Source organism: Numida meleagris, chromosome 8 (genome assembly GCF_002078875.1).
Source record: "Numida meleagris isolate 19003 breed g44 Domestic line chromosome 8, NumMel1.0, whole genome shotgun sequence".
In the NCBI taxonomy this organism is placed as follows: Eukaryota; Metazoa; Chordata; class Aves; order Galliformes; family Numididae; genus Numida; species Numida meleagris.
Genome location: NC_034416.1, coordinates 1,201,273 through 1,213,245, shown reverse-complemented (window position 1 = coordinate 1,213,245; position 11,973 = coordinate 1,201,273). Strand labels below are relative to the sequence as shown.

General features: G+C 52.9%; 1 protein-coding gene across 1 annotated transcript; it reads right to left on the bottom strand.

Moving 5' to 3' along the window:
- LOC110403401 (protein Wnt-11b-like) lies at positions 17–10,077 on the bottom strand. The gene is made up of 5 exons (XM_021406568.1): positions 10,004–10,077; positions 9,555–9,790; positions 9,185–9,462; positions 8,284–8,576; positions 17–8,062 (listed from the first exon to the last, which is right to left on the bottom strand). The coding sequence occupies exons 1-5, from the start codon at positions 10,075–10,077 to the stop codon at positions 7,888–7,890; spliced, it is 1,056 nt and encodes a 351-aa protein (XP_021262243.1). The 3' UTR covers positions 17–7,887.

Sequence of the window (11,973 nt, the reverse complement as noted above, 5' to 3'; positions counted from 1 at the left end):
AGTGCCAGGCCCGGGGAGGGCACGGCGAGGGCTGGGTGCCCGCCTGGCAGCGCCCGGGGCTCCGCACAAGTGTACCCCAAAGAGCTGTGTCCCTCACAGGCTGCATACCCTCACTTTTATCTCCAAACTCCTGGATTAGTGCACAGAAGGTGGTGTCCTGTGAAAGAGCAAAAGCAGTGGTTATTGTCTGGCAGCATTGTGTCTGCCCTCAGAGAAGGGAGCAGGGCCGGGGCCTGCTCAGCACCAACACAGCTTGTCACTGCGCGGTGTCATCGGCTCTAAACAGTTCCTGCAGAACTGGAATCACAGAATCATTAAGTTTGGAAAAGACCACTCAGAACCGAGCCCAAAGAGTAACGCGAAGGAGAGTGTTGCATCAGGAAACAAATCGGAGGGACAAATCAAAATTAAAAACACACCTATTTAGATCTGCTCACCTCTCAGCCTCCAATTCAAGTGCACCCCAAGCGTGGCAGCAGCTGCCCCTGTTTTTAGGCCCCAGTGTATTTTGTAGTAACGTGAGATAATGTCTCACTCAAATTGTTCATCCCAGATTGCCCCAAGCCCCTCCAGTTCACTCTTATTTGACTCTTGCTGCGATATCCACTCCTCTGGAGATGATTGTTTTCCTGTTTTTGTTCCCATTTGTTCAGTGGTGTGAGTCTCTTTCCATTATCTCCATTAATTTCCATTAATTAAATAAAAAACACAGCAGAAGGCCAGAGTTTGCCCACACAGCACAGTGCAGCACTCTGCAGCAGGAGCCAAGCTGGAATTGAATGTGTTTGTTCCAGAATCAGGAACCATCACTGTAATCAATATTGTCTTGCCAAACCCAACCAAAGATCAGGATAACGAGCTGCCGTGCCCTACAACCTCACGTTGGTAGCCCTGCAGGGCTCAGCTCCCTGGGTTGGGTGCAGCCACCGTGTTTTGCTCATGTGGCTGCACCAGAGGGAGCCAAGCCATCACCGTGACACCCACACGCCAGGCAGCACAGCTGCCATGGGTCCCTGCAGATGCCCCCAAATCACTGCAACCACAGAAGTGTGTGGTGAGAAAGGCAGCGTGTCCTGCCCCAGGTTCAGGGCAGGTGCTTCTTGTGGTCCTCTCCTGCTCTTGGACGAGCCTTGATGGCACCTGGGGACGTCAAGGCTGGGACACACCATGGGCTTGTTCTGCACACAAACACCACTGCACAGCCTGGGACTGGAATGTGACAGAGCATCCATGCAACACAGCATGGACACTTGGCAGCGTAGCGCCGTGTTTTTCTGTTCAGGTGCAGTGCCTACTGCTGTTTCTTCTCCATGTGTTCTTTTCTTTGGTTAGCTCCCGAGTCCCTTATGACAGTACCCCTGAAATTAAAACAGGCGTAAGACAGATAAGGGTTAAAGCTTGGACTATTACAAACACAGAAACATGATACAAGTCATTGACCTAGATGTGATAAATTTATACGGTGTGACAATAATTCAGGGCAGGCTGGGAGCACTCCGTTTCCACAGATGAGTCAGTTTATGATTCGCTCTATTTGCTTTCTTCGTGCGTACATGAGATAGCATGATAAAAAGTTAATCATAAAAGCTGAAGAGTTGTGGGTTTAGGTTCATGTATGCTGTGTCCTGAGTACACCTCGATGGTTTTACTTTTCTGTCCTCCTCCCTCTGCGTGACCATTTTTCGACTGAAAACACAGACACCAGTGGTGTGAGCTATGTCAACAGCTTAACACATCATTCTGTGGTATTCCTGCACACAAGACAGGAAGTAAAGAACACTATGTCCAGCGGTGGGAAAACTAATTAATGTAATAACTGGAAGTAAAACAGGGCCAGGAATCTACAGCCATTTGTTCCTCACCAGCAGCAGATACTGTGAAATCCCCAACAATTACAGCCAGTTCACTTTCATTAGAAAGGCAGCACTACAGTTGATATAGCATCTTTCACCTTTGTGTGCATTAGTTAAAACCCACAGTAAACCTATCTCATCATCACCCCACCAAGATTCTAAATTTCAACAACGTTTTGAGGATCAGAGCAATAGAGAATGCTGGAGTGAACTCCTTCACCTTTGTGTTATCGAGATAGCCTCTAAGTGGTTCAGAGATCACATTGCCTATAGGATATCTCTATTGTTAAAGATTAAACATCTCCTTTGGACATTCTTCTTGGAGGCCTTCACCTCTCAGAACAAGCCAGACGGGTTCACAAGGAGCTATCTACTTGCTCTCCAAACAGTTGTGCATAGGCTGATGATGGAGCACGGGACCTCAGCCTGCTTCCCCTCCCTTTAGAACTGGGAAAAGAGGGAGGAGTCAGTTTTGACCCAGATTATCAGTGGCAGCACAGGACTGGCCTCGAGCAGCGCATTATCACTGCTCACCAGGCAAGCTGGGCTGAGAGAGCAGGAAATTTGTGTAAAGCCCTGTTTCCTCCAAGATAGAGAAGGAAGAGCCAAGTGGGCCACTTGCAAGAGCCAAGTGGGTGAACCTGTTTGCTAGTTGGAAGCTCCTACAGCTCTTTGCTAGCAGTTAATTACCCCTGGTTTTGTCTGCTGTTCCAAATGGTCAAGAACAGGCTTCACTTACACTGCAGAGCATGAAGTCAGTAAGGGCTAGTGACCAGATTGCCCGTGGTCTGTCTACTCTTCAGCCTCAATATAATGAACGGCACGTACCCATGCATGTTGTTCTCTTACAGACTGAAGACTGCCTGGCAGGACATGGTATTTTTTTGAGCTGCCTCTTCCAATTATAGAGGTGGTGTTCTCAACACAGGGGAATACTAAATGATTCTTTGCCAGGTGTGATTACCCAGCAAGCCCCTGACTACAGAAGTGGTGACTCTGACTGATCCTGCTACATGTGAAAAGGAGGAGTGTCCAGGCTTTTGCAAGTGGGATTGATCTCTCCTGCTCTCCCATTCTATTGGGTGTCTTGGTGTGGTAGGTTTTCAGCATCAAGTCAATGTCTAGAGCCCAGCTTTGCCCCAGATTCTGGAAAGCTCTTATGTGTCTCAGCCATGAAACATGCCCTCATGCTTTCCGCTATACAGGTAGTAAACCTAGGACCGCTGTGGTGTAGTATTGCATTTAAGGCATATGTGCAGAACATCTGGCAGTGCACAACCAGAAGGCCTGCCTGGTGCTCCCCGGCAGCACCAGCATATTACAAGTGCATCCAGCCTTCCTGGAAGGTGTCTGAGCTCCTGCTATCCCCTACAGCACAGCACACACCAGTAATGCTCCAGCCAGACAGAAGCACGCCTGGAAATCCCTTGCTCCACTGCGCAGTGGTCAAGGCTGACACATACGCAAACTGAGAAAGTCCTCAAAATCTGTCTGGCTGTGCTACCACGCCATGCCTGAAAAAGCCCCATGGCATAGAGACCCTGGGCAGCTCATGGGCTTGTGCCTGCTTCTGCTTTGTAGAGGTGGCTGTTCTGCAGTCCCCATCCTGCCTTATCCCACTTTCTGACTGCCTTCAGAGGCAGTACTATTTCATCATTCAACAAGAAGACCACAGCACCTTTTCTGTACTGGCAGAAAGATGGTTGGAGAAGGCCACAGAGTGCTGGAACAGAAGCAGGTAGCACTGTGCTCCTGAGCTCTCTGACACATGGATTTTGTTCTGGAGAGCAACAACCAAGCACCGAGGGAGGTTTTAACTTTGGAGTGCCGTTCTCTGTAGAAGCCTTTTGCATCTGGGAATTTTACCCTGCAACTTGGTGAACTGCAGGGTGCAGAGCTGGAAGGGTTTCCAACCTGCTGAGCCTCAAAGAAGGGATGGAAGACTCCTTCCTCTCTGAATCCAGCACAGCCATTACTGCAGCTGCCCTTTAAACTATGCTCAAGAGCCCTCGGACTGCGAACCAGTTCCCCCTCTGGTCTTATGTCTGTTACTCACCTACATCTCTCAGTTGAAGATCCCCACAAGGGCAATCCCTGTTTGTTACTTGTTGTCCTCAGGACTTCATGACATTGCCGAACGCTCTAGAAATAAAGGAGAACAAAGAGGCAAGGGTTTTTCCTTAAATACAAGTCTTCACTCATATTTGTATCTGGTGGTGTGATACTGTAAGCAGCAAAGGTCAAGGTAACATTCCCCAGATCCTTACAACAGAACAGGCATTGATCAACAGCGCTAACAGTGGGCTCAGTTGTGCCTTCCCCTTGTTCTGGCTCAGCTTTCTGTGGGCCAGCAGAAGGAAGGAGCTGTGCTGGTGCAGGTGGAGGTCTTCAAGCACTCTCCTCTCAGAGCTGCAGCCTAGGGCTGTACAGAAGAAATATCCCAGAGCGTTCTTGAACACAGCGCCATTCTTCCCACATAGATTTTGCTAATTAACAAAGGCTTGTTGCCCTTGCTTGGTTTGTCCTCCTAGGATTAGTTAAGCAGCATCCTTAACCAGCAGAGAATAGTCTCGTTCACACCTGTTTTACTCTTTTCAAACACAAAAGTCAAGCAATAACAGAGAGGAGGCTTTTCAGAGCAAACTCTTTGTCTGGTTGTCATCACGTTTCATGGAGAGGGAAGGTTTTCTTCTGTGCATGAGCTACATTCAGAGCCATCTCTCCCATGTCAGTTCACAGCACTGGAAAGTGAAGAACTTCTGCCATGACCATAGGGAATTCAGTTCCGGGAGTCTCATTTCCAGGGACTGATAAACAAAAAGCCACGAGACATGGGGAAAATGGGTAATGACAGTGAAGTCAAAGAGGTAGATCTGTCAATTAGCAGTGAGCCCGATGAGGGTTTGTGAAGCAGAGGGTAGTGACAGCAGCCTGCCACAGTCTGGAGAGGGCTGACTGTGAAAGTGGGGGCAAAAGAAACAAGGGAGGATGTGTCTGAAGGGCTGCAAAGCCATAATTGTTAGAGTGTTAGGGACACTGCTGCCACCATTGTCCAGCTGAATTCAGGTCCTGAAGAGGCACCTACCACCCCCTGAGGTGTTCGTGGAGGAAGTGAAGTTGTAGGCAGCTAAGGAAAAGCCCTCCTGCACTGATTTCTCTGGCAGCGTCACACTGATGGGTGCTGGAAGCCATGCGAGTGTGGTGTCAGGGTCCAAGTTTTCCCATCTTTTACCTTGACGGGTGCTTGCGCTGGCCTGGAGGAACAGGGCTCTGTGTTCCCTTGGCAGCCTTCTGCTGGCTTGCCTGCCCTGGCAGGGTTAGAGAGAGAAAATACACCCAGCAGACCCTGGGGCCAAGCAGATGGTTTCTTCCCTCTCAATCTCTTGCTGCATTTCATTTGCCTAGCTCTGGCTCCCAGTCCTGAGGAGACTCCTCCAGCCTTGCAGATCTCACGAGGCTGGAAATTCCAGCTGCAAACTCAGATTGCAGCACTTCCCATTCTAAACATTGTCAGTGAACTGCCACCACCCCCACCGCAGCCCCTCCTGCCAGCCTGACCCCTTTGCACTCTTCAACTAATTACAGCACTTCCCCGTTTCCCGCAGGACATAGACGGAGCCCAGCATCCCACTGCCAGCCGCCCCTGCAGCCCTTCCCTGCTGGGCCTGCAGAGAGAATGCAAGCAGCAAGAGGAGGAGAGGGCTCTGCATATTCCGCCCTTGACCCTGCCTTTTCCCAGGCAGATATTCAAACAGGACCTCTCTAGGAGGGGATCACGACATCTCCCCAGGGCACTCCTAGCTTTTGTGGCTCCTCTCCTCCACCCCAGGCGTTGTGTGTTTGCAGTTACCAAATGCAAATCACATTTCCCACCCTCCTGGCGGCATCTGTCTCTTCACAGTATCCTTCCCCTCTTTTCCTCACCCCAGTTCATTTTGCAATGCCCTGAGGAGTTCACAGCCCCTCCCAGTTTCACCTCCCTCTGATCTTGCACTGGGGGGGGGTGGGGTGGTTATGGGGAAGGTATTTAAGCAATCCTCCTAATTAAGTACCTGCATCACCTCTGTACTCAGCCCAGCTCTGGGCATGGAGCTGGGTTGCAGCTGAAGCCTCCCTTTTTGAGGAATGCTGGGGACTAACTCCTAATTGTATTTTAAAAGACAAAAGGGAGATAACTCCTCAGCCCTAGCAGCTGCGGCGGAAGCCTCACAGCTGCGGCCTTCCTGTGGCTCTGGGAAGGCTGTATGTCAGCAGCCAGACCGAGTCAATGCTGCATTAACAACTGATAATGATGGTTAACTCACTTGGTTAGCTATGTGAGCATATGCTTCACTCCTGAGGATTTCGGCTTCCAGCTCCCAGCCTTGTTTCAAGCCACCTTGGACTCTCAGCTCTTACTCATTGTTAATAGAGAAACCTGGAGCACATTAAATGGCGGGGATGGTTTACAATAAAAGCTTATGAATTGATTCTGTGACCCAGCTGAGGCTGTTAAAAATGATTGAATGAATATGGAAATGAGTAATCTTACAGCTGGACTCGGGGCTGAGCACAGCCAGCTCCATTCAGCGCAAACCACAAATTACACAAGGCGCACGCAAAGCTGCCAGAGTCTCTAGGCCGTGGTGGGAGCTGCAGGAAGCCGTCCTGGGATCTCAGGCGCATCTACCTGCACTCCTCATGCTGCGGGTTCTCCTCAGCACACGTATGTTTAAGTTCATCCCTTCTCTCCAAAGGTCGCACGAACTGGAATCTCTCATTCCATGCAAGCATTTCTCTGTCTCCTGTGTTAGAAGCAGTCATGGCAACTGAAGGGAGGAAGAGGTGAATCAGGACCCCATCCACGATGCACACTGTGTTCCAACCCATATGCATGAGGATCAGAAAATGAGCCCCAACTGCCTCTGTTTCCAGCCACCAGAACCTTATGCTTTGTGCTTCACACACTCCTTCCAGCCTTGTGCCCTCTGGGGCCAGCTGAATGCCAAGGGGATGGAGGGAGGAGGTGACACGTAGGTCTGTCAGAGAGGCATGGTATGGTACATTTATTTAAACAACACACACCGGAATCACACTTAACATTGAGACTAAAGAGTCATTCTTATTTCCTCCGGACCCTGGAATCCTGTCCTCTCTCCAGGCCAGGGCCAGCACACCTGGGGTCAGGGGGTGGAAGGAGCAGCTGAAGTGTCAGAAATCTGAAAGCAGAGGCAGGAAGGACACCACAGGTTGAATGGGCTTCCACCTCCAAGGTAAACGCAAGGGGCAGAGCTTCAGTGCTGCTGTGGTTGCCTTGTGAGCATGCGGCTGAGGTGCAGTTCTGCCACTGTTCCCTGCTCAGGACTGCTCCTGCCCGCAGACCTGTGTGCTGCCATCAGCCACAGCTGAAGTCTTGTCACCGTGAGACCTGCAGCCATCTCCATGCGGGTCGTGGAGGAGAGCAACGAGTTCTGTCTCCTGGAGACATAACTGGATCTGCCTCTGCTCTTTATTTCAGACACTGCAAAAAGCACTGGAACAGGTTTGCCCATGAGGAGGAACATTCGGTGGTGTTGGGTGAACCCACAGCAGAAACCTGGCCCCAGAGGATCTGCCAGGACCCCTTCACCCTCAGGAGCTTTCTTCCCTGCAGCCTTCCCCACATGGACAGCTCTTTACCCCTCTTCTCATCCATCACTCCTGGCTTTCAGGCCACTGTCAAAAACCTCCTGCAAGAGGACAATGGCAGTGCAGGGTCTCCATTCTCCTCTGTGTGCCAAGTGATAAATAGTTGTCCCCAGCTGGGGACAGAGGGCCGGATGCTGATCAGCTGCAGGAGGGCAGCCCTTTGTCTCGCTCTGGAGAGATGGGGCAGAGGTCACCCTCTGGTTTGAGGCTTGCCATCATCACCCAGTTTGAGGTCTTCTGTTGTAGTTCCAGACTCCAGTCTTGCAGCACAGTCCCCTTCAGAGCACTGCTTGCAGATGGTTCCCAGTCTCCAGCTGCACGCTGGAGGACACGGCACAAGTCCTGCTGCCTGCTGTGATGCCCCATGCTATTTACAGACATATTTCTCCACCAGCCGCCGGCATTTCCTGCACACCACGTAGCAGCACCAGTGGTACTTGCAGTGGCACCTCTCCACCACTTCCTCCATGTAAGCATTGTAGCCACGGCCACAGCACAGCAGGTTGCAGCCGTCACTGCCCGTGGATGTCTTGTTGCACTGCCTGCCAAGTTGGGATGCACAGGTCAAAGTGAGGGAGTGTGCCACCCACCCACAGCCCTGGTGCCCACCCACGGGTGGTGGTGGTGGTACCCACTCTGCATAAACCTTCTCCACACTGCTGAGAGATCGCATTGACCGGCATCCAGCATTTCTGCTGACACGCGGGCAATGGGAGCTCTCTATCTGGGTGGCTCTCAGAGCATATTTGCAGCAGCTCCTTACCTATTCTGTGTCCCCACAGACCCCAGGTGGACATTGGGCGTGCAGTAGTCGGGGGAGTTGATCAGATATACCAGGTCAGTCTCTCTCACCACCCTGATGTCCATTTCTGTGGGCTTCAGCTGCTTCCTGCGCCCCACGAGGCGGTGGCTCACCCTGATGGCTGCCAGGTACCTGGACCTGAGCTCGGAGGCGATTTCACCCAGACTCGGCAGCGCCTTCCAACAGGTCTTCACCGAACAGGAGCCTGAAACACCGTGGCATTTGCACGTGGTATCCAGGGACTCACTCAGCACCTGCAGAGGGTGGAAATAAGAGTTTAGCGGCTGCTCCTGGTTCCCGCTCCACTGACTGATTTGCAAGAACATCCACGGTGAGTTTCAAGAGATGGAAGAGCTCAGCTGCTTCCTGCCACCAGAGACTTCTCCTCTCTCATTCAGAGGTGAAAAACAATGGTGATGTTGGGACAGCCAGAAAGTGCCTTCTTTCAATGGGGCAATTGAGCACTCATCCCGCTTTGTTCCCCTTGTGATAAGAACCTAAGTCTTGGGAAGTGCCCTGGTGGAGCTTGCAGTAGGGAGGCAGCTTCTCCAGCCCGTACGAAGGCTCAGGAAGTCTGTGTCCTCCCCTGGAGCCTACCTCCTTTCCTCAGGCACCTGTGCACCCTGTGTCATAGAATCGTAGAATCACTGAGGTTAGAAAGGCCCTCTCAGATCCCCAACCCCAACCCACCCCACTGTGCCCATCCCCACGTCCCTCAGTGCCACATCCTCGTGGTTCTGGAACACTTCTGGGGATGGTGACCCCACCGCTCCCTGGGCAGCCCGTGTTGGTGCATCACCGCTCTTTCTGAGAATAAATTTTTCCTAATATCCAACCTCACGGGGCCAGGGGCCGTACCCACCTGCCTGCCCGCCACGTTGTTATGCCGATTCACGGCCCTGAGAGCCTGCATTCCCAGCCTGCTGGATTTGAGGGGGCTGTCAGCAAAAGCAGCGCCGAGCTGGAGGCCGTAGCGCAGGTTGTCCCCGCAGCCGCCCCATCTGAAGTCCAGCCCTGGGACCTCAGAGGGGACAGAGCCACAGGAGCAGAGCGGGAGTGACCCTGAGGCGCAGGCTTGGGCGATGGAGTGTGCGATGGCGGCGGCAGCGAGCGCGTGGACAAAGGCGGATTCCCTGGTCCCTGGAAAGAAAGTGGGTGATGTCTCATCTCCTGCAGAGTGAATGGCACAGGATTAACACCAGTGTAATGGCAGCAAGTTTTCTCTTCTTTACCTTTCAGCAGGTCGGGACCAAAGCTGGGGGCACGCTGGATGGAGGAGCAATTCCATCTCATGCCTGCAAAGGTCTTCTGGCAGATGCTCTTGGTCTCGCTGGCAGCCCGGACGATGCTGTGCATGACCTCCAGGTTCCTGCGGCACATCTGGACCTGGTTGGGCACGAGCCCAGCCAGCAGCCGGCAGTGGTGGCTTTCATCCCAGGTCACTCTACTGCCGTTCTCTGCCAATGCTCTGTTGAGAGAGGTTGGGTTGTGAGGGGACCAGAATGGGGATAAGCAGATGGGGTCGATGGGCACTAGGATGGAAATGAGAGGTTGGGGTCTGCAGGCATCAGGATGGGGACCCAGAAAATCCCTGGGAGACAGGGGCAGACCCCAGGGGACCTGCTGCAGGGGACACCCAAAGAAGCCTCCTCCTTTCCCCCAATTGCTCCCCACTACTCACAGCCACTGGATGGCCGTGGTGAGCCCCAGCTGGCAGAGCAGTGCTGCAGCAGTGGGCACAGCGAGGTGTCCCATGGCTGGGGATGGGACTGGGGCTACGAGCAGGGCCTCTGCTCCCTTTATACCCTCTGGCCACTGTCCTGCCCACTGGGGAGGGGAACAAAGGCGGTTTTGGTGCCATTCACAGCTCGCAGCTGCTGGGGGAGGATGGAGCGGCCACCCCTGCTGCCTGCCCTGGTCCCCAGCCCTGGTGCTCCTGGAGTGGGGTCTCACTGATCAGGTACCCCACTATTGCTGTGATCAGCCCTGAAACAGCAGCTCCTTTGGGAGCACAGAATAGCACAGAGCAGCTCGGTGCAAGGGGATATCACCTTCAGCCTCTCCAGGAGGTCTCCATTTGTTTGCAAAGCAAACACACACTACTTTTCTCAGCAGATAAAAACTTGTCCCCATAAGCAGGAGATGTAGGCTAGTGGGAATCAGGCAGGAATTACATTAGTACGGAACAAAAGGGGTTGGCAAGGAATGATACTGATTTCTGGCTTTTTTTTTTTCTTTTTTTGCTTGCTGCTAACTCCTCCTAAACACAGCACAGCCAGCTTCCCAACAAGCCAGCCCTGGAAACCTCCCAGCCTGGTGCTGCGAGCTGCCTGCACACAGCTCTCAGCTGCAGAGGTGCCACTGCTGGGGCTGCCTTACAGCGGGCAGAGGGGATGCACTGCAGGGCAGCAGCTGGGCTAATGTCCAGGGCTTCTTCTTGGGAATTGCACTTTCTCCCTCACTGTGCCACTTCCCTTCTGGCAGGAGGTGCTTTCTCTTTGCAGGACGTTGCTGCTGTCTGGTGAGCACTCCCTGACCTCCCACTGACTCGCTGTCCTGTGAACCAGAGCTGGGATGCACAGCGTGAATGGCTGACCTCCCCAAAGTGCTCTGTTGGGATGGAGAGGCCACAGTGCTTTGTGCCTACGAGGAAGGGTCCTGCTAGGAAAAAAACTGAGGTCACTCCCAAATCCTGAGCATAAATACAAAGGGCTGAGCAGAAAGAGGAAAAAGAAATGCAGGAAGATGCTGCCCGGCACAGCCTCCACGGTCAGAGCAGAGAAGCACTGCAGGGCAAGAGGCAATTCCTCAGCCCCAGCTCAGCTGCTCCCTCGCCAGCCCAGCACCTCCTGCAGCATCCCTGCTATCTGGGGCAGCTGCTGCTTGCTTTGCTCCTTCCACACCTCAGGCTCAGCACTGCTGTCCTCTGTAAAATAAACCCACTCTGGGTTATTTACTCCAACCCCAGGTGGTGAAAGGTAGAGAGGAACCAATCTGTGAACCCCACTCACCTCTGCCGAGGGCAGTGAAAAGATGCAATCCCCCCTGGAGCCCCTGGTGTGATGGGTTTGCTGTATAGACACCATGGCACATGAGGGTCTCTGGAAGTCCCTGATATTTTTTGACTTCCCACCTCTGCACCATGGCTTCTACAGATCCTTCTCTTACCTTGGCCAGAACCAGATGCGGTGTCCACACTTCTCCCTTCTGTGAGCCCAAATGGGCCTTTCACTCCAACCCCAAAGATTCTGGAGTTGTGAAGCTTTGCTCTCCCTAAGTTCCCTTTTTTCAACCTTAGGGAATGGGGAAATGTCTTGTGCCTGGAGGGGGACATCGTGGGGAAATCTGAGCAGCTTCTGCAGGAATGAGGAATTTTTTCAGCAGGCAAAGAAGCTTCTGTCAGCGCTGGGAGGTGCTCGGGTGCTTTCTGTGCACCACATGCTCAGCCTGCAGCGTCCCACCAAGCACACCGGGCAGAAATCACTGAGCAAAGGCCACCAGCTGCCCCTCATAATGTGAGGAAAGCAGCTGTCAGCGCAGCTGGTGCTGGAATGGGGACTGGGGCAGGAAGGGCAGGAAGGGCAGCAGTGCCCCAGTCTCCGCTGAGCGGTGCACAGAGGTGGGCAAAGTGCGATCCTCAGCGGGTGCTCA

Coding starts and splice junctions, on each gene's coding strand:
- LOC110403401 (XM_021406568.1), bottom strand. CDS start 10,077: ATGGGACACCTCGCTGTGCCCACTGCTGCAGCACTGCTCTGCCAGCTG. Junction 9,463..9,554: donor TGGTCCCGACCTGCTGAAAG/GTAAAGAAGAGA, acceptor CTTTCTTTCCAG/GGACCAGGGAATCCGCCTTT. Junction 8,063..8,283: donor TCTGTGGGGACACAGAATAG/GTAAGGAGCTGC, acceptor CCAACTTGGCAG/GCAGTGCAACAAGACATCCA.